The 25,936-nt window shown below is 35.0% G+C and overlaps 1 protein-coding gene across 2 annotated transcripts; it reads left to right on the top strand.

Annotated features, from left to right (window-relative positions):
• The first annotated feature begins 543 nt into the window (after positions 1 to 543).
• LOC101202828 lies at positions 544 to 25,846 on the top strand. Of its 2 annotated transcripts, none has more exons than XM_011654303.2 (27): positions 544 to 992; positions 2,426 to 2,585; positions 2,865 to 2,957; positions 3,357 to 3,459; positions 3,755 to 3,914; positions 12,065 to 12,239; positions 12,763 to 12,903; positions 12,991 to 13,575; positions 13,676 to 14,290; positions 15,894 to 15,962; positions 16,860 to 16,967; positions 17,064 to 17,309; positions 18,430 to 18,477; positions 18,610 to 18,759; positions 19,144 to 19,308; positions 19,395 to 19,457; positions 20,822 to 20,932; positions 21,019 to 21,102; positions 21,180 to 21,227; positions 21,899 to 21,973; positions 22,219 to 22,314; positions 23,246 to 23,326; positions 23,410 to 23,481; positions 23,848 to 23,892; positions 24,443 to 24,526; positions 24,617 to 24,720; positions 25,102 to 25,846. In XM_011654303.2, the coding sequence occupies exons 1-27, from the start codon at positions 790 to 792 to the stop codon at positions 25,145 to 25,147; spliced, it is 3,930 nt and encodes a 1,309-aa protein (XP_011652605.1). In that variant the 5' UTR covers positions 544 to 789; the 3' UTR covers positions 25,148 to 25,846. The 2 variants fall into 2 exon arrangements, with proteins under 2 accessions (XP_011652605.1, XP_011652606.1); XM_011654304.2 differs by having other exon boundaries at positions 12,775 to 12,903.
• Positions 25,847 to 25,936: the final 90 nt, after the last annotated feature.

Here is a 25,936-nt window from a genome sequence, read left to right on the forward strand (position 1 = left end):
AGACATTAATGAACCTATATCATATTCGAATGAGAGATATCACGATAACGTAAAAGTGTGGTCAATAAAGGTTTTAAATGATTGAAAATCATGACCTATATCAATAATGTGCACATTTTATCTAGTGAATCAATCATAGACACTCCGAAGTTAAATATACTTAGGTTATAACAACTTTACATTGGATGAACCTCACGATCAAGACAACCTTGCTAGGTTGTACAACATACTAGGGTCATATTCCCTGAGAAATGATCCGCTATAGACTGAGTCGCTGTATTAGTCACATAAGGAGCGAGACTTTTTATAGAGAGAGTATGAAAGAAACTAGAATCAGAGTGCTTTATTAGGAGAACGTTATAATTAATGTGTAGAGCTAAATAGATTCGTAATTCTAACATATTAACTCAAAACTTCGAAATTCAATTGAAGTGTTCTACCTAAACACGATGCATATAAAATTGTGAAAAAAGAAAAAGAAACAAAAGAAAAAAAGGAACCCTAGAAAATAGAAAAACCAAGATTGGTATAAGAATGAGAGAGGGCCTACGTTCAATTTCCCATAGCCACAGCCACGTGATATTCATATGCCTGTCCTCGGCGCCAGGCCGTCGTCTCATCTGCTTCCTTAAATTTTCTCATAACCACACCGCTCCGGCTGTTTCTCCCCTGTTCCTTCCCTTCCCGGAAATAAAATTTCCCCTTCCTTCAAAGCCCTAACCACTTCCTCAATTCACACCCTCCTCCCCATTTCTTGTTTCACAGCCACTTTCTTCCTCTAGGTCTACTATGGCAGGAGTTCTCAGAGAAAGAGCACTCTCTCTCCTCGCCGCCGCTAACAACCACGGCGATTTAACGGTGAAAATTTCATCTTTGAACCAGGTTAAGGATATCATACTGGCCATCGAGCCTTCTTTCGCAGCAGAGCTTTACTCCTACCTGGTTGAGCTTCAGTCCTCCCCCGAGAGCTCACTACGTAAATTGTTAATTGAGTGAGTTCCAAACCCTAATTTTCCCCTCGGTGTGTGTATTTTGGATCGTTTCTGGCTATTATGGCATTTCTCATATTTCTACATGAAAGTGAGATCATAGTATGAGTCCCACGTTGGTGTATAGCTAAGGCAATACGATGTGTTTGGTGATAACTATTTCCCATTTTGCACTTTTGTATCGTATACACTGCATTTTCTGCATGAACATTGGTTTCCTTGATTTTTTTTTTTGTTTCTTACAAGTAGTGCTCGTTCGAATTACTTGGTAGGTGGTGTATCTATTTACGGCATCAATTTTGGATCAAAGATATTAAGCTATGGTCACTAGACTTAAAAGCTTAAACTTGTTTGGGATAAATTTATCACTGTCAATATACTCTCAACATTCCTCTTTTTGCATGTTTTTTAATATTAGCATTTGTTCCAACCTGTCTATGTTAATTTAAACTGGAGAGAATAATATTGGAGGTGTTTGAAATTAGGATTTCATATCATAGTACATTTTCAATTGTCACACTGTGAAACAAGTTGATTGGTCAGGATATTTTTTAATCTAAAACTTGTTTTTTGGTGCCGGAACAATTTGAACTTAAATTATGTGCTCCAGAGGGAGCTTCGTCCTTGTTCTGGTTCATTTATAGAGCTCCTCCCAAGAGACCTAGAAAATTTTCATCTATTTAAGAAATTTAGCTGGAGAGAAATGTTTGTCTTTTTGAGGCAAGGGCCGGTATGTGAACCCTAGGAAAATCTTAAAATTCTTCCTGTTTGGCACGTATTGACAGTTTTTGGCTGGTACTCTATCGGTTAGTGTTGATTGGGAGACTTACTGTCCTTCCCTCTTGTAGTTATCTATTTGAGAACCTGTGCACGTTGTTTTTTTTTTTTTAATACTAGAAATAGAATGGGATAGTTGGTTAGTTTCTCTTGGACTCATTTTGTTTCTTCTTGATGTGCAATCAATTTACCTCACATAGATTGTGGACTTTTAGCACATTTGAATTTGTTATTGTAGCTGTATCTTACTTTATTTCTGTTTGAAATTGATGTTGGTATAAGTTTCTTGTCTCTTTGGCTGGGGAGGAACACTAGAATTTTGGAGATTTGGAGTGTTCTTAGGAAGAAATTTGGTTGAATGCTAGGTCTAATGCATCTCTTTGGGCGTTGGTTTCTAAGTCCTATCTACACACACACACACAGACATTTATGTCTGCATATGTCTTTGATCGGTTAATGTACCTGGTGAAATAACTTCCATTTTACTCGTACAATTATGTACGCATTTTAGAGCATTAGAGCAATCACATATATTGTCCACTGGGCTGCTTTTTATACCTTAAATTCTTCCACTTTTCTTCTCAAGTATGCTAGCTGCTGGATAAAACTTTCTTTAGTTTATTTATACCTTATTTGCTTCTACTTTACACAATCCACAGGGTGATTGAAGACATTGGATTAAGAGCCATGGAACATTCTCCTCTGTTAATGTCGGTTTTGTTGGCATCTCTAAAGGATGGAGAATCAATCGTAGCAGGACAATCAATTATTAGTGGCCAAAAATTATTTTGTGGTACTTTAAGAGAGATGGCATTACAGGTTTCTCCTTTTGCTTTCATCGTGTAAAGTGGAAGAAAATTTTGAAATACTAGGCTTAATGAACATTTTGTGCTTGACCTTTTTTCTTCTGATTTATGTTTATTTTAACTTTACATTGCTTGCCTGACGGCTGACGTGGTTTGAGATGGTCAATCAACTGTTATATTATATTTATGTATTGTTTTTCTTGTCTATGATGAATGTCATCAGTCCAAAGATGTTTTATATATATTATTCTTGTATCATTATGAATTAGATGCTAACTCTAGAATTTCACAGTTGCATCGGCGAGGTAAAGTTGAAAGATGGCTGGAAGAACTGTGGATGAGAATGTTGAAGTTTAAAGATGAGGTTTTAGCAATTGCTTTAGAGGTATTTAAATGCGTAACCCTGGTCCTTGAAACTGTCTGCTATTGTTTTTATTTTTAAATGTGGACCTCTCTTACATTTTTCTGTTCTCTTGAACTTATTGTCTATTTATTTATTTTACTGGAAAAAGGATAACATGGTTGCCTTTTTTTAAATTATTAAATTATTATTATTATTGTTCTTTTTATATTTTTCTCTTCGCTTTCTTATTCTCTCTTTGTGTCAATGTATGTTTGTGTTGTGTATGCTCAAAATCTTAATGTATGTTTTAAGAAGAATTTTTAATACAAAATTTTATCATACGTTTGTTAATTTATTGCTTTCCTTATTTCTGAAATTAAAAAAACTTTTGGTGGATGTTGTGTGCTTTTGACTTGGTTCCCTTTGTATGTCATATTGTAGCCTGGATCTGTTGGGAAGAGGTTGCTGGCTCTGAAATTTTTGGAAACATATGTTCTACTATTTACATCTGATACAAATGATCCACAAAAAGCTATCTCAGAAGGTATTACATTTAGACAGCACAAACGCATGCCTGCTTTCAAGTTATATGTGCCATTATAAGAAATTTTTGGAAATGTGTATTCTACCTTTTACATTCAATACACATGATCCACTAAAAGCTATCTCAGAAGGTATTACATTTAGCCAGCACAAACATGGACCTGCTTTTATGTTTGTGCTTCACATTGTAACGTTTCCCTTTTTTTAGTTGTTTAGGTTAAAGGTGACTATATGTTTTCAACTGTTTTCTGGAAGTTTGTTTATTTGAAATTTAACCTGATCCTGCCTGTAAACAGGAAATAGGGATGTTTTTAACATTTCATGGCTAGCTGGTGGATTTCCTATTTTGGATCCAGTTGGGCTAATGTCGGAAGCTAATAGGATGCTTGGTATTCTGTTGAATTTGTTGCAAACCAGTTCTGTTCCTGGTACATACACAGTAACAGTTGTCAGTAGGTGATTATCTCCCTCTCCGTTTCTCTCATATTTGGTCATTTTATTAGTTGATGGCAGTTTTCTGTTTCAGTATTTCCTCTTGATTTTTTATAATCTATATATTGCAAGTTGCTGTGTTTCCTGTCATTTTGTTGTTAATGTACTGCCGTTGATAGTTATGTGAAAAAGGCAATGATAAGAAAATTTAGGACTGTTTAAGCTACCTTCTGATGCAATTCAATTAACTACTTTCTGCATATTTGAACTGGAGAATTAACTGATTTTATTTAATTATAACCCCCCCCCCAAAAAAAAAAAAAAAAAAAGAGATCACAATACGTTGTTGACATCTGTGTTGGAGTCTTTCCCGTTTCAATTTTGTTTTGTAGCATCAAGTTGTAACATTGTCAATTACAGTTTGTTCTGTTTGAGCGTTATCTAATCTTCATTTATTATTGTGTTTATCAGATATTAAACATGTTTATGTATTTTCTGTGTGCATTATTTAATGAAATTTCTAAATTAGTGTATTGTTTGAGTCATTTTCATGTGCTATCTGAAATGTTCCGCTCTTGCTGATATGTACCACTACATTCTTACTTTTAAGTATTTGATGTTAGTGCTATAGACTTCTTGTTATTTCTAGTTTGTCGCATTTTTGTTGGATCTTTGTATCCTTCTTTTCGGCACTGCCATGATGTTGATATGATACGGATACATAACAGTATATAAAGTATTAAGAAAGTTGCATATATTGCTTTTATTATTTTGTTTGCTTTGTGTATGCATCTTATTTTTTGTACTGTGAACAATATTATTCAATCTGTTTTCTTCTTGTTGGGCTATATTTTTTGTATATCTTAGAGAGATAATATTGGGACGTATAGGTTGAATTTTGAAACAAAGGTCAATTTTTTTATAACAATGTTTTTCAATAAAAATGAAAACATGTAATTTATTGATTTTTTTTAATAAAAAGTTATTATTAAACAAAATACACAAATTGTAATGGATGAAATGAAAAGAGACCAATACGCAAAAGTTACAAACTTCTCAGTTGAGTGAGTAATTTTTTTTTGATAAGAAACAAACATTTCATTGATAAAATGAACTAAGGGGAAACCCCAAGCACCTAAAGGGGATTACAAAAAGAGTGCCAATTGGCAACTAAGACCGATGAGCTACAGTTCTTAAAAGGGTGCCCAATTTTGCATCAATAAAAAGCCGTGGACAATACCATGTCAAAAAAGAACTAAAAGATGAAAAAGTCTTGAAAAAGATGCCTATTATGCTCGCCCCATAAAGTCCAAAAGAAAGCCCGAAAAACAGCCAGCCAAATAACCTTCTTGCAACCAATAAATGGGTGACCCACCCTAAGAGAGTTGAGGGTGTCTGACTATCATTGGACAAAGCAGGTGACCAACCAAAAGCCTCCAAAATGAGACCCCAAAATTTTCAAGCAAAAGGATAATGAATAAAAAGATGAGCAGGGGATTCAACATTGGCACAACACATAATACACCAAGAAGGAGAAAGAGACATATAAGGCATACGGCGCTGGAGACGATTGACGGTGTTTATAACTTTATGACTGAGCTCCCAAAGAAAAAATTTAATTTTCTTCAAGAAGTGATCCATCCAAATGATCGAATAAAAATCCCTTTTAGAAGGCTCGAGAGCACATGTCAAGTCATCAATCATAGATTTCACAGTAAACATGGATGAGGAGTCAACAGTCCATCTCCAAGAATCAGGTACCATAGGAAATCTGCTAGAAGACAAAATAGTAGACAAAGATACCCATTCCAAAATTTCACGAACAGTAAAATGATGTCTAAAGTGCAAGTCCCAAGTCTCAGAATTAGCAAGCTATGCTTCAGCAACAGAAATATCAAGAGTACAAGAGAGACGAAATGTACGAGGAAAAATCACAAAGAGAATGCCACAATCATGCCATTGATCTTTCCAAAAAGAGTGTCACTCGTACCAAGGCAATGTTGAGTCTTAGAAAATACAAGGTCAACAGTATGGCAGATGGAGCTCCATGGGGACTTTGATGACCATCTAACAATAGTCGGCCAAACAGAAGATGGATATTTGTACTTAGCTACAATGAGTTGACGCCACAAAGCATCTTGCTCATGTAAAAACCTCTAGATCCACTTCGCCAAAAGGGCAGAATTTCAATGAGGAAAATTGCCAATGCCAAGATCACCAAGAAGCATAGGCCGTTGAGTAGTAATCCAATTTACGTTATGCATACCATTTTCATCATATGAACCATCCTAAAAAAAATCACGAATCAGTTTCTCCAAACAATTAATCACGTCATTAGAGGCATGAAAAAGAGAAAGGTAGCTTGAAATGGTGGCTTGAATAAGTGTATGACGACCACCCTTGAGATGTAGGCATATTTCCAGTTATGGAGTTTTTGTTGGAACTTCTGAATAATTGGTTGCCAGAAAATCATCGATTTAGAGTGCCCACCAAGGGGAACAAGATAAGAAGCTGGCCATTGTCCCTTCTTACACCAAAAAACAGTCACCATCCAATCCAGAGATATGAATGCAAGGAACTCAACTGAGTGAGTTATAAGAAAACAAATTGGATTCCCTTGGTTACTACTTCTTGATGGCTCTCTTTGTATAACTCTCTTGTACTTTGAGTTCATATTAATAAAGAAGTTCTTGTCTCCGTTTCAAAAAAAAAAAAACAAAAGTATTATAGTGGAAAAATGAAAGCGTGATGAGACACAAATGTTGGATGTAGATTGTCCAAAAAAGATGTTGAGGATAGCACACAAAGAGAAGGGCTTCAAACTAGCTGAATCAAATCGATTTGATTGAGTAAGATTCTTGTTGTTGAAAATTCCTTGATTTCATTGACTATTACAATGATAATTGCAACAACTTGCAGAAGAGAGTCTGAAAACCACCAACCCCAAAAATGTCAAGAACCAATACAAGCCCTAAAACCCTTAGTTTGCTCTTTTAGTCTTATTGGCCCGATTCCTAAATACTCAGAGCTCTTTCATCTTTGGATATTTTGTTTTTCTCTAATCATGTTCCAAAATTTTGGACAATGTTACTGCTACTGATTGAACTTCATATTTTCTTCTCAAAAGTGTCACCTTCTAGAAGCTGCATGAGAGCTACCAATTTTAAATTCTGAACCCTTTCCATCTGAAAGGTGAATAATGGAGAAGGGAAACATTAAATTTTATTTGAACATTCATCAACTGTTTTTATGCAATTATGGTTGGAGATACCGAGAGGGTTTTTTATTTTGTGTTATTCTTCTTCTTTTTTACTTTTCGTATGACTGTGATTTAAAGAATTGAATACCTATATGCCATTGACTCAAAAAGATCAGGGATTAAAGAAAAACTTTGGAAACAAAAAGCTCCTTGTGGAACTGCTTGCATTGTTGCACATAGAATTCCAGTGAGGTTTAGAGGAATTCAGCATGTGTATGGGGAACAATATCGTGATCCAAACTTTTTTATGACGACTATTATTGATGTATTGTGTTGTGAATGTCATTTTGGCGTGCTCCTTAGGTTAGTTCGTTTATAATTTAGATGAATATAACCTGTCTACCTAATGGTAATTCAAATCACATAGTCGTGTCTATTTAAACTGCATTGGGCTTTTGCATTTAATTTTGGTTTAATGGTTGCCTGTACTCTCTTTTATTTACCTCTATTACCTGAATGTTTGGGGGTAAGATGTAATATAACTATACATAACTATGTTCTTAATCCACATGCCACATATTGTGTCTGACTCCTGGGGCCCTTAAAACTTTAGCACATGGCTGTAACCTTTGTTTTGTCCTTGTCATTACTGTCTTGAAAATTATGAAGGGACATATGAAGCCTGGGTCAGGTCATTGAACAAGTTCAGCTGCTTGTTTGTGACATTCAGTGCTGCACGTTGACAAGCTCAATTATGAGGATTTAGTGGCATAATGGCATTGGATAATACTTCATTGATGATTCAGAAAATGGAGTAGCAATGCTAGACGGTGTTAGACTGCAAAATTATTTGGGTACTTTGGAGCACCAGTGGCCAGGGATAGGAATGGATAACTGGTACAATGACTACCTTATGTGAATGGGATGGAATATGAATCAGTGCAGTTTATACATTGTAAACTGTTAAAGAAACTATCTACCGCAGTTTCTTATGCTCTATGTGCATTCAGCTAATTATAGCAATTACTTGGAAGTGTATACTTTGATATTGACAGCAACGCTCATTTTATTTGAGATAATAAAATATTTCATTTTAACCTGCGTTTTCTGATGTTTTAGCAATTTGTTGTTTTCCACTTTTGTTCTTTATCTTATTTATGCCTCTTTTTCTTGGGTCTATATGGTTTGAAGTTTTTCTTAACTTGCATTTGTTATGTACATCTGCTTACTCATACCTTATATGGTTCTCTTGTAATAATTAAGATTTGTTCTGTTCCGCTATTTTGCTTACCAAACCACTATATGGATGTTATTGAAAAACAATGCACTTCTTAGGTATTTAACTAGTTTGATGCAAAAATTTGATCGCTTTAAACTATTTAGCTATCGCGATATAGTATATCAAGGACTTAGCTTGCATAACTTACAATAGCAACAATCCAGTTTCTGAGGGCTTAACTTTTCATTTAACCACATTACTTTGACTTTTGTGGTTCAGCTTTTTAAGTAATCTCAAACAGCAGTTGCAACCATAATTTAGAGAATGTTAATGATCTTGCAGATGGTGACGGTGGGCTTGGGTCTGGTTTCATCCATTAAATGGGTGAAGTTGAGTCTTGATACTGGCTGGTTGTATAGCATTCAAGATTTTGGTTTTATGTGATGGGAAATTAATTTAATTAATCTACTTCTTTATCATAAATTTTATTAATATCTATAAGAGCTTGATCGTTACAGAAATTAATAGTTTTTCCTCTTGAAATTGCATGTCAGACCATAGTCTTTTACTGAATCACCAAATGCGTCGAGGCTCCAAAAATATAATATAAGTAGGTAACAATAAGTTGTATAGAAAGTAGATGTAACAATAAGTTGTATAGAAAGTAGATGTAACAATAAGTTGTATAGAAAGTAGATGTGAAGAGAGGATTAGTGGATAAATGGCTTCCTGGATGTGCACTTAAAGTCATTTGGAACTTCTGCTTATCATTTTACTTGAGATCCATACATGAAAATTAATTTTTTCTCGTTCTTGTTGGATATGGAAATAAAAAAAACTCGTTTGTAGGAAGGTTGGTGTTTTGATCCCAAAGGTGTTAGAAAAATCTTAACTGATTTTTGGAGAAACCTTACCGTATTTTGCACTGCTTTTGTAATGGTGAAAGTCTTTTCTGGTCTTTCCTTGTTATGCTTTTCCAACTATTTTTCAAGTGTAGAACCGGAGCTAACAAATTTTGATAATCTGATTTATGCCTTTTGTGTTCCTACGTAGTTATTTGATTATTTTTTGTAATTTGTCATCTCTTGGTTGAAAATTATTAGTTTCTATCATCTGAGAAGCAGGAATAGAATTATGTAGCATATATCGGTTAATTGATTTTTGGATTTATGATGCTTCACTGAATCCACAAGTTGAATATCAAGCATTTATTGATGCCACTTGTACTGTTGAGCAAAATCATTGTAGTCAACTTAGAAATCAAACATTTGTAATATGGGATTAACTTATCTTTCAAACAGTGTAACAAGCTCCATTTGAGAAAATGAATGAAGAAATTCGGCTGATCTTTCTAATACTTGAATGTTGAAGCTCTGTCTTTTAGGTCAGTTTAACCTGCAGTCATATTTGTTAGGATGGAAGTTTGTAGACGAGTGGCTTTATTGCAACTGACGTGGCTTATATAATTCAGCTTTTAAAGTTAAAATTAATGTTCTGGTGCTGTATTTTTATGGATTCTAAAACTGTATCAGTAGTTGCTGTGGAAAAGTGATGTGTTGTTTATGTTCAATGCTATGGTTCTGATGTTCATTTCATGGCGATCATGTTCTCGTTGAAGCTGCATTTTTATTAAAAGGCTTTTAGAAACCTGTTGATTGCCTCTGAATGTTCCTGGGTTCATATGTGAGCCTTTAGCAATACGCTTTTATGCTGCTTTTGTTTTCCCTTGGAACTTTATGCCTGTGATCTTCTGTTACTTAGAAGTGTTTTCAATACCATGGTTTAATCAAGCTGCTGATCTAATCTCACTGTGGTTGTTATTTGATCTGGAGTTATGTTGAAGTATGCAACGATTGAATGTGAAATTTCTTTAACCTGCTAATGCATTTCAGAACTGTGAAAGTCTTTTTCTCTGAAACACTTCATTCTTTCTGAGTCAAAATGAACTGTTATATGTGGAATATCACATAGGAAAGAGAGGATCATAGACAGTGTGCGTGTCTATATTATTTTAATTCAAAGCACAGTGAAAGAAAAGGGTTTAGCATGTTTTGAATCGTTTGAGGGCATGGATTTACTGCTAGGTCATGCAGATCATTTTTCTCACTAAAATCAGACAGGTGGTAATGCCTAAGAAAAACGATTCTATTTTGTCACAGGGAAGGTTTATTAGCAAATAATATGATAGCTTATTAATAATTGAATGATTTTGAGTACATGTTTTTGGCGTGAATATGAATACAAAATATTGTTTTCCTCCAAGTGTTAATTGATGAATACTGTTGCTTCCATCCTTCACGTTTTAATGAAAAATCCTCATTTCTATTAAGGGAAGTTTTCTTTCCTTCTTAAATAAACACAGTTTTTGTTAGTAATTATGGAATGAACCTCTTCTTGAAGGAGCTGTTTGGATGTATTACTTGGCATGTGACACATGGCTTTACTGTTCCAATTCATTTAAGAATTATGTAGCCACGAAATTACTGGCCTTTGGTAATTGGGATTGTGGATTTTGATTCTATTAGCTTGATGTCCTAAAGATTCAGTCATAGTGTTTGGAAACTTTACTTTTTGATCTGAATTCATTAGTTCCTTTATCTAATTTGTAGTTCAAGAATTCTGGAGGTGCTCTCATGCAATAGTTGATTTTGTGCTTGGTTTCTTGAGTGATTGGCACGAAACTGCTTTGCTGACTGGGCAAATCTGTGGATTATTTAATTGAAAATTATGTTTTTTTTTATCTGATAACTGTTTGTACATTGGATAGTTCAATTATAAATTGTTTTTGTTTAAATCTCAGAACTCAATGGCATATTGAATTCTAATTTTTTCTCTTGTTCTCTGTTATGACCTTCTTGATATTCTTTTTTTTTCATCTTTTCCCTTTCCAGGGTTATTGTCTTTTCTGGAAATAATGTTTGTGCAGTGCTTTTGCCTTTTGACATTATTTTGTAACAAGTTAAAGCTAAAATGATTATACTCTACGACATCATTGGAATGTTTGATAAGATCAAATGTTGTCCATTTAAGTTATTTACTGAATGCCCCAGAGCTTAGACAATCTATGGAAACACATTCCATTTGCTTGGCTTTGATAAAAAAATAAATGATGAAGGTGGGAGGCAGTTTGCTGAAATTAAGTTACAACAGGCAGATCCCAAATAACTCTCGCAAATCTATTAATCCACATATGCTTTTCAGAATATTGTATCTGAGTTGGAATATTGGTAGACATCCTTTGTCTGTTGTTTGACTGTTAGTTCGGTGGCATATGGATGGAACTCCTTTGTCTTATGCATAACGAAATAAGCTTTATTCAAACATTGTTGGGGTTCTACTTCACTGCTTACAGTTATTCTATGTTAGGAATTGTTTTGAAGACGTGGTCAATATTTTTATTCTTTTTTAATTTTATCTCGTTGCTGGTTGCATAGTTTAACTGTGCACTGGAGCTTTCTTGTATTTTTCAGAGTTATGTTAAGTTGTTTCACGTGTCATATTATTTTTATTTGATTAGAGTTGAATTCATGTGTCTGTTACCTTTTACCATCTCATTTCAGTTGGAAGGGTTTTGTATATGGATCCTTAAGATTTTTTCTACAGTTGATATTTACATACCAATTCTTGCATTTCACTTTGTTTCCTGTTTTTCTTTTCCATATTGAATTGTTTGTTTAAACTTCCTTTTATTGCCGCAACTTTTGATATATGCAATTTGTTTCCTCTTTCAAATCAATTGCTCTTCTGCTTTGACAGTTTAGCAACTATAGCAAGGAAAAGACCAGTTCATTATGGCAACATTCTATCGGCACTGCTGGACTTTGTTCCGAGTTTTGAGATGATAAAAGGGCGTCATGCTGCCAGCATTCAGTATTCTATAAGATCTGCCCTTTTGGGATTCCTAAGGTGCATGCATCCAGCTTTTGTAGAGGTGAGTTCATACTATCTTATTATCACGTATCATATGCACCCAAGTATGCATAGTCTTCTAGTTTCTTCATGTTGATTTTTACCTGGCTGTGCACTTGGGAATTACAACTTGAAGTCACCATATCATAATTATATGAGGATCTATTACACTTGCTTTGCTTTGAGCTAAGTTTGCGATGGAACTCGAACTTCATTCATGATTGTGGAACCTCTATAATTAGTGAAACTAACTCAAACCGTCTCATTTGTTTCTATCCTTCAGCTGAATTTATTAATTTTATATCAATCTGGTGGTACATTTTTTAGCTCCTTATTGGAATAGTTGGTTGGGTGTTTGGGGGGTGGAGGGGTTATGTTGGGAACCTCATAGAAAAAAGTTCGTGAGATTGACCTTTAACATAGGAAGTTGGAAGTTACAATGTTTTAATGTCATAATTTATCGGTGAGAATTGGAATGCCTGTACATGCTGAAATTTTTGGTAAATGTTTTAATGTTTGAATGCCCACATTCACTTTTCTGATAGCTTGGTTTTCAGTCAAGAGATAGATTGCTAAAGGCTTTAAGAGGTATAAATGCCGGAGATGCTGCGGATCAAGTGATCAGGCAAGTGGACAAGATGGTGAAAGCTGCTGATCGAGCTGCACGTGATGCTTGGCTGGGCAAGGTAATTATTGGCCGATTGTTGAAATGATCACCATTCTTTGTTGCGATATATTTCTCTTACTGTTTCCCTTTTTCTTGTCTCATCCAGGATGACCAATCATCAAATCAGCTTAATGCATCAGCGGATCTGACAAGAAAAAGATCCAGGGTTCTGGATGATGAAGAACTTTCCAATGGCCGTGAGGTTTCCAAGCAATTTCGGTTTGGTCCAGATGTTCACCCAATTTCCACAGCTCAAAAAGATGGTTCTCTTCAGAATGCCATCTCTAATGGAACATCCCATGATGTTTCTAAATTAGATGTTGAATTGACTCCTGCAGAGCAGATGATTGCAATGATTGGCGCCTTACTTGCTGAAGGGGAGCGAGGTGCAGAGTCACTTGGAATTCTGATTTCAAATATTCATCCTGACTTGTTGGCTGATATTGTCATAACTAACATGAAGAACTTGCCCAAAGCATCACCTCCTTTGACTTGGCCTGGAGACTTGCCTGTAACTCGTCAAGGAAGTAGTCATGTGCAAGTTCTGGCACCATCAGCCCCATTGAGTTCGGTGCAAACTTCAGTTACTCCTGCACAAGTTCCTTCTTCTTTGGCTACCTCAGCTGGTTCAACTTTTGCTGAGTCTACTGTCAATAGTCTCCCTATTGATTCTAAACGTGATCCCAGAAGGGTAAATCTAGCCAGCTATAGATGTGTATTAACTTATGTCTGTCATGTTAGGTCACCACTTTGCCTCTAAATACATTGGTTTGTTTTACTCACTCTTGCAGGATCCCCGCCGCCTTGATCCTCGTCGTGGAGGAGTATCTTCTGCTTCTAGTATGGACGAGGCAACTTCAAATACATCTGATGTTGATGGCTCCATATCCTTGGGAAAATCTGCTTCGGTTCCTGTTTCTGTGACAATTGAGAATTCTTCAGTATCTCTTATATCAAAAACGAAAGTTGAAGAAAAAATTATCGAGTCTCCCTTAGTGTTTGGAACAGATCAATCAACCCCCAAATCAAGATCTCCTGATAGAGCTGAGAAAATGGACACTATATTAGAGATTCATGCCCCTCTGGATCCCATGCCTACAGCTGTTGGAAAAGTGGACGATGGTTTAGTTGCAGTTAGTTTGCTCGATGACTTAGCAACTAAAGGGGACGATACATCGTCTTGTGTAGAATACAATCAGTATTCTCCATCAGTTACAAGTGCAGCTGCATCTGAAGATACCTGTGAGGAGCTGCCTTTGCTTCCCCCATATGTTGACTTAACTTCAGAACAGCAAACAACTGTAAGAAATTTGGCAGCTGAAAAGATATTTGATTCATGCAAGAATTTTAATGGGGCAGACTGCCATCAGATACGCTTGGCAATAATTGCTCGATTGGTTGCTCAGGTGGGGGCAATGTCTGATTGTTTATTTATTATTTTACGCCTTTTCTATTTAACTAGACAGATCTTTCATTACAGTCAAAATTTTACTGTACAAGGAAGTGTGCGGAATTGAAGTTCAGCCACGTTGTACAGGCAAATAACAGCTTTTCAATCATCTATAATTGTGAATATAAGTAACTAGTAAGGAAGATGTATTCTTCAAGTTTTTTTTCAAGGAAGCCAAAGAGGCTCAAAGTGTAATATACTCTATTGTTTATCTATAATCATACAAGTTCTGCTAGATTCTTCCTTTTGCTTTCTGTACTTCTAAAAGTAACCCTAACCATACACGAGCAACTTGGTTTTTCCTTTCAATATTTGCCTTTGTGTGTTTGCACTTCCATAATAAAGGTTGACAATTTGAGGTAGGGATCCGTATACCTGAGTTTGACAGATGTACTTCATTTTAAGGAAAAAGCAAGAACAAGGGGTCAATTCTGTGCCACATTTGTACAGTTTTACTTTATAATTTGTGTGCATGAGGGATCATGAAATCAAAGAATTTATTCGATGTTAACTTTTGTATCCATCTGCTATCTCTATGACTTTAGGCCTCAGTAGTTTTTGTCTAAGTGACTCTTAATCAACCAGGAGCCAAGCAATTTAATGGATTTAAACTTTAGTGATTAGACTTCAACGCATGTCTTGGAGTTACAAAAATATTACTTGAAAATTGAATGAAAGAAGATTTGTGTCACATGTGATATGAACATCGAAGCTGCTGTATAATTTTGTATATTTCTCTGAACTCTATGTATTAGTTCATGACGGTTTACATTATCTTTACATTTTTCATGCATTTTGCTCTCAGTGGAAAGAATATGTCACTTATGCTTCATGTTGTAATGATTATCTCTGCCAATTGCAATATTACTTTTGTACACTTCATTTCTCCATTCAATTATAGAAAGCAGTACTTTACTGTCTTGAATCTTTGGCTTTTACTATATGTTTGAAAGGCAATAGGAATGATTTGCAGATTCTTATATGACATTCCCATTCTTTTGGACTAGGGATTCATAGTTTTTCTCATTGAAACTACTATGTTTGACAGAATAAAAATATAGTGAATCTATTAGCTTATGTAGTTCTAGGTTAATAGATATCATAAACTTTGGTGATGTTTCATGAATGCACATGTGATAACTGATCTGTGTTTTGAGGATTGTTCTCTGGCTGCGTTGATATTTTTTGTTGATTGAATCTTGCATTTACTAAAAGTTACCACAGAAACAATCTGTCAAACTTTAATACTTCTTTGGCTTTTGATTGGAATTTCACGATCATGTTAGCTGAAATGCTTCACATGTGTTGCCAAGTCATACATATCACTATTGTTTTAATACATGATGATTTTTGTTCTTTTATTTCTTTGGCCCACTGGAGGTCCAAATAGCGTGTATGCTGTAACTGTACAAATGCATGGCTGTTAATTTCATTGGGGAAGACTGGATATAGATTAACCTATCTTATGTACTCGGACTTCTTTAGTTGGATCTACAAGTCTATTGTTTTTTGATATCTTGTGCAATTAAAAATCGTCTTCTTTTTCTCTCTCATCATAGGTTGATGCTGATGATGATATTGTTCGAATGTTGGAAAAGCAAGTTGCTATTGACTACCAACAACAAAAGGTATTTCCTGACTGTTGTGTTATTCAGCATGGAATGAGGCTTCATGAAATTTACTGAAGGAAGAGTTTAGTTTGATCGGTCAATCTCATGTTCATAGGCATATATGGCATTCAATCGTTGATAATATATATATATATATATATCTATATATTATTTTTCTGGTACTCTGTTATTTGAAAGTGCATGCATTACTTCTGAGAATTCCTTCTTCATAATGGTCACATAAGAGAAGATTGTTGATTAAGACGTGACTATGCAATGTATGTGTAAAATGTTCATTTATTGACTTTCTTGATTGGTTGTTAGCATCTTGTTGCAAGGAGCACAATCATTTTATTACACATATTCCTTTCTTTCATTGTTGATGGTTCTTTAATTGAAAATTTGGCCAATTAGAGTATTGTAAGTTGTTTTCCTCTCTTTCAAATTCCTTTTGCTTATATTGGCTTATGTGTCCACACTCTGAGTATTATAATGGTAGATTGTTCTTTGAAACCAACAAGATAATGTTGTTCATAGGACTTTTGAATCTATTTTTCTTGATAATATCCTTTTATGTTGTCTTTTCTTGGTGTAATTTGATTTCTCTTCTCCTTGTATTCTATTTCCCCCCTTATGTCCAATTGGAGATGCTTATTGTAACTCCTTTGGGGATCTCTCTTTCCTCTTCTTTTTGTATTTTCATACATTGATCTTTTTTTCTTATATATAAAAAAATCTTGTTGTTCATGTATTGATCACCTGGCAATTTTTTTAAAGAATATTTGAAAAGAGATTTTATGTTTACCCTCTGTTAAATATTTCTGCATCTGTTCTTAGTATTCTTAATAAATTTAATCGACATATGTACTGATGGCGGTCTTGAGCCTTCATTAGATTTTGACGTGTTCTTTTCAGGGGCATGAGCTTGCGTTGCATGTCTTATATCATCTGCATTCACTTAATATTCTGGATTCAGTGGAAAGTTCTTCTTTTGCTGTGTACGAGAAGTTTCTTCTAGTTGTGGTATGCCACTTTCCTCTTATTCAAATTTTTTATCCTTTTATCTGATTCAGTTTCGTTCTAATTTGTGAGTGATATAATTGCAATATTTAATTGTAGGCTAAATCGTTGCTAGATGCTTTTCCAGCTTCGGACAAATCTTTTAGTAGACTTCTTGGTGAAGTTCCAGTTTTGCCGGACTCTACCTTGGAACTATTACATAAACTTTGCTCTTGTGATATTACTGACAACCGAGGGAAGGATACTCCTGATATTGAGCGTGTCACACAAGGCCTTGGCACTGTTTGGAATTTGATTGTGAAGCGTCCATATAGTCGGCAAGCTTGCTTAGATATTGCTCTGAAGGTAGAAATTATTGCATTATTTATGTTTTCATTATGTGTTATCCTTCTCAATGATAAACGAGATATAGTGAGGAGAAAGGTACGGTGAGCCATTGAGGTGGGTATTGGTGAATTATTATGCAGGTGTTGTCTTTATAGGTAGGGTGGATATCACCATAACTCTTGGATTTTTGGCCTTCTGGGTTCGGGAAATATGATGAGTTGAATCTATTTCTTGGGATTAAACCAGATAAACTCCAGGCTAATAAATTTTTTTTTTTTTGAAAATTTTAGAATTTGAAGCAACTTGGAGACTTTAAACAATTTCTTCTTATGAGATTAGGACAAAAGGATCCTTAGTTTTTAATATGCTCAGTTGGTTAGGTATTGGATTAGTGCCGTTTTTCTAATAAAACCTTTGGTTGTCTTTGTACCACTACCTTATTTATCACCGTGTGATCATTAAAGCCTTCGTGGGCGATTCATGTTGCTCTCCTCTCATGAAGGTTATTTTCTGATGAAATTTGTGTAACCTCAAGGAGAAATCCTCCCAGAACCAAGATCATGGATTTTTTATTAGAATGAATAATGTATTTCATACCAGAGGAGAAGACTCTTATTTATAGAGGTCTATTACAAGTGGGGGTAAAAAGAGAATTAACCTAAAATATTACCTAATTACCCAACCAACCCTTAGCCTTCTTACATCATTATCCATCTTCTCATTGGCGGATCTTGACCCCATTTCCTTAGGTCCTGTATTGTATCCAAGTACAACCATTTTGATAATTTGTTTTCATGTACTTGCTTGCATTCAAATTAGGATGTTAGAATATTGAACTATTAACAAAGGGAGACTTGTAAGAAAAGCCCGCTCGCTAGTTTATATACTACCCCAAATCTTGACAGGAGGGAAAATCAAAAGCCTTTGCCTTTCCATTTGTGTCTCTTAATGCCAGGTCAACCCGTGGACCAACTTTAAAACAATCGATTGGTTAATTAGGGAAAAATGTTAGTGTGCCATGGGGATGGGGTACATTTGGTATAATCTGTAGATGTGTATGCTTGTGTTCATTGGAAGTATTTATGAGTTTTACTTTTATTTTATTCTTCTCATTCCTCACATTGTTATTTGATGGCAGTGTGCTATGCATTCGGAAGTTAAGGTTCGAGCAACAGCTATTAGATTGGTAAGGCATGCAACCTTTGTTCTGCCAATGAATGTTTTAATCTGTTTTCTGTGTTTCCAATTCTAATATCTGCTTATATTTATAATGTATATGCTCACTTTTCATGGTTCTGTTGTTTTCCCTGTTCATTAGGTGGCAAACAAACTCTACCGCTTAAGTTACATTTCAGATAGGATTGAGCAACATGCAACAAACATGTTCCTGTCTGCAGTAGACAACGTAGATCAGACAGATGTAGAGCCTTCACCATGTGCATCGATTGAACAAAGAACTGGAGTAGAGGTCTGTATTTGTTTCTTCCTGTTTCACTCCATTTCCGAAGATTAAAGACAATCCCTAGGAGACCAGAATCAAACAGGAAATACATTAGCGCTATTCAAACTTTGATCTTTAGACTGTCAGGCATTATTGATCCAGTTTGCTTTGAATTGACCCTCATGTTTGGGTATCTCCTATAAATATATCCTCTTTGATAATACCCCCATGAACTGGGGTATGGATGCAGAATTGTTTTTTGTTGGTCTCTTCTTTCCAGATTGCCTTCTTGAAATGATAATACAATGAAACGTTTTTTTAATTTTCTGAAAACAAAAGAGGATATATCGTTCAATTTTATGTATTAATTTATTGTTGTTATCTCTTGCCATGGAAAAATCTTTTTTGTAGGGTGAGAGTTTGGAAACGTCTGTTTGTGGTTCTCAAGTTTCAGATCCGGGAACCTCAGAAAATGATTCACTGAGGAGTTCACAACCTACAGTTCATGGCAATTCAACCTTGTCACTTTCAGAAGCTGAAAGACATATTTCTCTTCTTTTTGCTCTATGCGTGAAGGTTCTGAATCTTTTATGTTTGTTAGTTTTAGTGATCATAATTCTGACATTGCCTCTCCAGATTAAATTGTAGTCCTTTTCCTGCAGAATCCTTGTCTGCTTCGGTTTGTGTTCGATGCTTATGGACGGGCTCCCAGAGCAGTGAAAGAGGTCATTTCCTTTTCTTCTACTTGTTTTTTCCTGAGAGGAAACATCAAATTACAAGCTACATCTTTCTCAATATAACATAAAGCCCCCCAAAACTGGGAAATGCATACTTACGACATTCAAGAATAACAATATATAAGCCAAAACACACTATATATGCACATACATATACCTACTTATACACGTTAATACATATATATTTTTCTAGACATGAAACATGATTCAAGTGTTTTGTGCTTGTGAAGTTGGGTAAATGGAGCTAAGTGGTCGGTTAGAAGGTTTTCTCTCTATATATTGTGTATTAGCGCGAGCCTTTGGCCTTTAGGTCATAATCCTTGGTATGCATCTTTCTAGGATTGTTCGTTGGAAAAAAAATTAGAAGGAACTTTTTTTTTTCTTTTAGGTGATTAGTTAACTTGGACTAATTGTTGGAAGAATCATTGATCAAATTGAATCATTTATTTTGTTTGAGATGCCTTCTGCTATTAGGAAAAGGTAGGAGAAATATATTAGGCTCCTTGGTGTGTTTGTGTGTGTATTTATTATTATTATTTTTGGGGTGGGGGGTGGTTGGATGAAGGAGGTGGAAGTTATGTTTAGCAAAGCTTGTGAGGAGGGAGGCTGGGATAGGGATGCTTGTCAGTAAAAAACTCTTACTGCTTCTGGTGCTTTCACAATTTTGTAAGGTTTTCCTCTTAGTTCCAGTCATTTCTAATTATTATTTTGTTCTTTTCTAGTCGGAGGATCTGTTTGTTGATAGTTCTCATTGGTCTCACTTGCCTTGTCTATGGGGAAATAGATTGTATTGCCTCTGTTGTTGGGTCGATTGAGGGATCCTGTTCTTTCTATTTTTAATTTAGAAAAGCTTTGTGTTTCTGTTTCAAAAAACAAAAAAAATTTAGAAAAGATTTGACTGATAGAGACAGAAGACATGACTTCGGTGTTACCCCTTTTACAGTCTTCATTGTTATCTTGGGGTAGGACTTCTACTAACTATTGTGGTGGGAAGTTCTTCACTTGTTTTTGTTTTTTCCCCTCCTACTATGTTGAATATTTTGTTGAAGAGAAATAGAAGAATCCTTGAGGTGAAGAGATCCCTTTACAGGAGATAGGCGTTTCTAAACTCTTTTAACACCACTTTATGGGCTTCTTCTTTAAATTGACTTCTCTAAAGTATTAATTCTTAATGATTGAAACCTCGTCTGGTAATCTTTTCTGTTGTATGCTGCTTTTTAGATTTATTTTTATGTTTTGAAACTTGGTAATTCTATTAAAAAGCCAAATGAAAAGTATTTTTTGCATCAAAATTAAACTGTTACTGGGAGTGATACTGAATTATGTGTGGATCATTTTATTAATTGATGCAGGCTGTGCATGAACATATCCCTAATCTTATTACGGCCCTAGGGTCATCTGATTCTGAATTGCTAAGAATAATATCAGATCCACCTCCAGGAAGTGAACAGCTCTTAGCATTGGTACGTCTTTATGTATTTCTGTAAACTTTCTTTTGTTGTACGATCAGTAATTGCACCTTGAACAGTATGATTTTTTTTCTGGCCAGGTGCTACAGGTACTAACTCAAGAGACAGCACCTTCATCTGATCTGATTGCAACAGTCAAACATTTATACGAAACTAAGCTGAAGGTTAGAAAATATTTATTTTGCTATTGTACATCGTATAAATTTTCTTTTCTGATCCAAATTTCATTTATTTGCTCCAGGATGTGACAATTCTCATTCCAATGTTGTCCTCACTTTCCAAAAATGAGGTCTCTCTTTCTATGCTTTGTATTTTTTGTTTTTCTTTATTTTAGAGAAGAATGTATGGATAATGATGCTTAATGCTAGTCTCGTTTATAGTGGTCAACAAGAACCTTTTTCTAGATGAGTAGAATATAGTCGATTGTTTCAACATTGACATGGCTTTAGAAAATGTGCATTTGAATGAGCTTATGGGTTGTCTTTTAGGTTGATTCAGTACAATTATTGGGATGGATTTGACATGAAACATTTGTCATGTAAATTAACGTCCAGCTTGATATACAATTGGAACTTGTGTAATTCATCTTGTAAATACTGTCTTAATTTTGAAATTCTTCTAACCATTATACTGGGTTATATAAAATAGTTTTTTTAAATGGCCAGTATCACAGTTTTTTATATTCTATTCTTAAATCAGTGATAATAACTGTAGTGAAAGACATACATATCATTGATGAATTTTCTTGCAAAGTGTTATTTTTATCATTTTGTTCATTTACACGGTAATTGTCTTTGCCAAACAATGATATAATTTACGGATGTACAATCCTCAGGAACATGAGTTCTTGTCCACTTCCCATTTGGACACATGCCAAAATTCAAATAATAAAATAGGAAAAAAAATGTACAGTTTCAATCAATTTTTTGTTAAATCTCTTTTTTCATTCTGAGATACCAGGTTTTACCTGTTTTTCCTCGGCTGGTTGATCTTCCGTTGGAGAAATTTCAGAGAGCGTTGGCTTACATATTACAGGTACTGAGAATACTTCAATTATTAACTTATGTTATTGTTGCTTTGCTGCCATGAAAAAGAATTGAGTAGAACAGAAAAGCTTGTGATTTTTGCAGATTTGTGGCACTTGTTGGGGTAATCATAGAACTTGTTCTTTTGTACTTGGTTGAATTGGGGTCTTGTTGAGCGTATTTTTTTTTTATTATTTTAAAAAATATATATATATTAATAGAATATTGGTAATGGGTCTTTTTCATTCCTTTCAGGGTTCAGCACATACACGCCCAGCTTTAACACCTGTTGAAGTTCTGATTGCCATCCACAACATAATTCCTGAAAGGGATGGCCTTCCACTAAAGAAGGTATGCTTGGCATCTTTCGGAGTTATATGTTCATTAATTATGGAATTTCAGATGTTTTATCCTTCACATTTCAACCAACTTCTTAATATCCCTTCACTTATCGTGTTTTCCTCCAACTGCACTGAACTTCCTTCACTGGCCTGTAATTTCCTTCTCTTGCCTGCATTATGCATGGCGTTGTAAGATTCTATATCCTTGGAGACATCGTACTCACATAGTTAACAGAAAAAAATGTACTTTGGAGTTCGATTGAGATACAGTGAATTGATTAGCCAGGAGTTCAAGAACCTTCACTTCTCTCCTGCCAAATCAAAATTTTACAAATAACTTCTCAATATCCGTTCACTTATCATGCTTTCCTCAAACTGCACTGGACTTCCTCCACTGACGTGCAATTCCCTCCTCTCGCCTGCAATATGCAGGAAATGGTGGACTCCTAACCTCTATCTTGGTGTACAATACAGTTTTATCCTCTCTTGTGAGTCTAGATTTAAGGTTGCTACACTTGATTTTGGTGCTTACCGGATATCTCAAATTATACTCGGTGTATATTCTGTCACATGAGTGGCTTTATTTCACTGGATAGGAAACCGACCATGAGATTGGAATGTAAGCAGGATTGAACTTGTGTTACAATATCACATAGAATTATGGCGGTCACTAGGTATTTCAGAGGTTTAGCTCTCTTGCCTCTAAACCACTGTAACCTGTTGTATTTAAGTGTAGCTATTGAACAAGCTTTTTAGCTAACGTCAAGTATTTTTCTTGTATCTCCTTGTGGTTAGATATGTGCATAATGCATTTTTTAGATAATGCAATATGCAACCCAAAATCTAATTTCTAACCGTTCATAATAGGTTGCTTGATTCCACCTGTTTACTACATCTATAATTACTGATATAATTAGCTCGTGTTGTTTTTGTTTTTTTAGATAACAGATGCTTGTTCGGCTTGTTTTGAGCAACGTACAGTTTTCACTCAGCAGGTTTTAGCAAAAGCCTTGAGCCAGATGGTATGTTAAGGAGTCTAGTAAACTAATCACTTCTTTTAATTTGAAAATGTAATAACGTTTTTTTGTTCTTTTTCTTCCTTCAGGTTGAACAAACTCCACTCCCTCTTCTCTTCATGAGAACTGTGATTCAGGCAATTGATGCTTTCCCTACTCTGGTATGTTTATCATCTATTTTGCTGCTTTCTGATATTGGGAAATATTGTCATGGAGCTATTATGTACGTGCTTTTTGGATCGAGTTTTTTGTTAGTCACTGAATATAGGGTTTCCAGTAATTAGTGAGTTGGAAAGAGATTTGGAAATTCTTAGTCCATGTAAATTGAGGAAGTGACAATTGTTAATATTGATTATTTGGCTTTAGGTGGGACTGTTCATTTTATTTGTAGCTATTGAAGATTGTATCTATTCTTCGTGCTTTCCTGTTTGCTCCCCAAATATCTCGTACAGAGCTTTGCATTCGAAATAAAATTAATTATTGGCATCACGAGTTACTTATTTGGACAACACATGGTTTCTTTTCAGGTTGATTTTGTCATGGAGATACTTTCCAAGCTTGTAAACAGACAGGTACCTTCGGTAACAGCTTTTGTTTTCCAAATCTAATGAATGAGAAGTAAATAAAAAGTAAATGAAGCTCTGCCATCTGAAACTCTTTGTTCTTCCAAATCTAATTTACCGAACCCCAATGGTTAGAGCAAGTCCTGCCTTCTACCATTTACCTTGTCAAACTTTCCGTTGTTTTCTTTCAATTTTAGTTTTGTTCTACGCTGAAACATCACCATCTGCTTTCTAATTTCACTTAATCCTTGATTTTAATTGGTAATGAATGTATGAATCCTTGTGGAGTTTCCTTTCCAGTTGAAATTGAGTTTTCATTTCTCCAGAAGACTTTATCTTTGCTGGTTAAACTATTAAATGGGTAAATCATGTGCAGATGACTAATACCGGGATTATTATTGATTTATTATATTTATGAAGAATATTGTGTATAAATTGTAAATACTCGTAGAATGAGGCAATTTAACTAATGCAAGATTGAACCAAGCCTAACTTGTGAGTCATTCATATAGATATTATTGCTATTGGAAATAACCATGCTGCTTTTATTTGAATCCAGGTCTGGAGGATGCCAAAATTATGGTTTGGTTTTTTGAAATGTGCATTTCAAACACAGCCTCATTCCTTCCGAGTACTATTACAGGTACTTATGATGTCAACAGTTTGACATGGATATCTTTCTCTTAATACTTGTTAGTCTTTATGGACCTAAATAAAATCTTCCTTTTTGTAGTTACCACCGACACAACTTGAAAGTGCTTTGAATAAATATGTTAACCTTAAAGGTCCGCTTGCTGCTTATGCCAGCCAGCCCAGCACAAAATCTACTCTCTCTAGGTACACTTTCTTAATCACGTACATTATATTATCTGTTTTCTGCTTGTTTTGTCACTATACTGGCATATTGTTCTACAACTCTTTCCATGTGTCTACATTTTAATTAATTTTGCAAAGGCTTTCAGAAGCAGTGGGGTGTTATTATACATTAAGAATATAGCGAAAACTGCAATTTCAATCTTGAAATAGTACATCTGTTTCCATTTAGATCCTCTCAATACTGTGGTAATATCAAGTTTTCACTAATGAAATCCTTTAAACTAAGCACATAGTTCTTGCTTTAGACTTTGCTCCACCCTTGAAAGAGATATCTCAAGACATGCTTTTATTTGGAGAATCTTGTTTTAATAATAAATTTGGGAACACTTGGCATTTTGGCAGACCGACACTCATAGTTCTGGGTCTTGAAAACGAAAGGCATTTGTAGCGGCTGGTCACATCCTATTCATCTTGTAAAGTTAGGACGAAAATCATTTGTTCACATTTCAACTCCGGAGTGGTAAAACAGCAAGCCTTGAGAACCTGAGTATCGACTAATCAGCTCTTTAGAGTATGAGGCGATTTATCCTCCATCATGGTCCCGGTCATCTTTATCAATCATCCTGGGACAGTTTAACTATAGTTTGTTGCAGACATCATTCAGTACAACGGGTGGGTGAACCCAGTGATTGTGACCATAGATAACTCGAAAGAACACAAATTTCAACCTGACTAACAGCCATCCCCACAAAATGAGGGGAAGGAAATGCTGATTCTGAGTAGGTGTACATAATCTGCATTAAGGAGTTTGTAAGAAATGTTGTTGATGCCTTTTCTATTATTTTCCATTTTGGTTGATCCAATTCTTTAAAGATTTTTCACATTTTGTTTAGTAGATTCGTCTGTTCTAATCTGGGTGGCTTTGTATACGAACCTATTGTAATTTTGGTGAAGATGGTTCCTCCCCATGTAGTCATGTACCATACCCCTTCACTGTCCCAATTTTTTTCTCCCATTCCCACCCTTTTAGTTTGTATGATTTGCTTAGCCTTGAAAAATGTGTTAAATCGACTTGATCGATGGTTTGAATTGATATAAATGATTGATCACGGGAATGTTATCAAACGAGTTTCGAAATATTTTATTACGTTTATTTAGTTATTATTATTAGTATTGTTATAGCTATACCTTTTCTATTAGAAAAAGAAAAAGGAATTCAAACAACCATAGTTAAATT

This window comes from Cucumis sativus, chromosome 3 (assembly GCF_000004075.3).
Source record: "Cucumis sativus cultivar 9930 chromosome 3, Cucumber_9930_V3, whole genome shotgun sequence".
Lineage (NCBI taxonomy): Eukaryota > Viridiplantae > Streptophyta > Magnoliopsida > Cucurbitales > Cucurbitaceae > Cucumis > Cucumis sativus.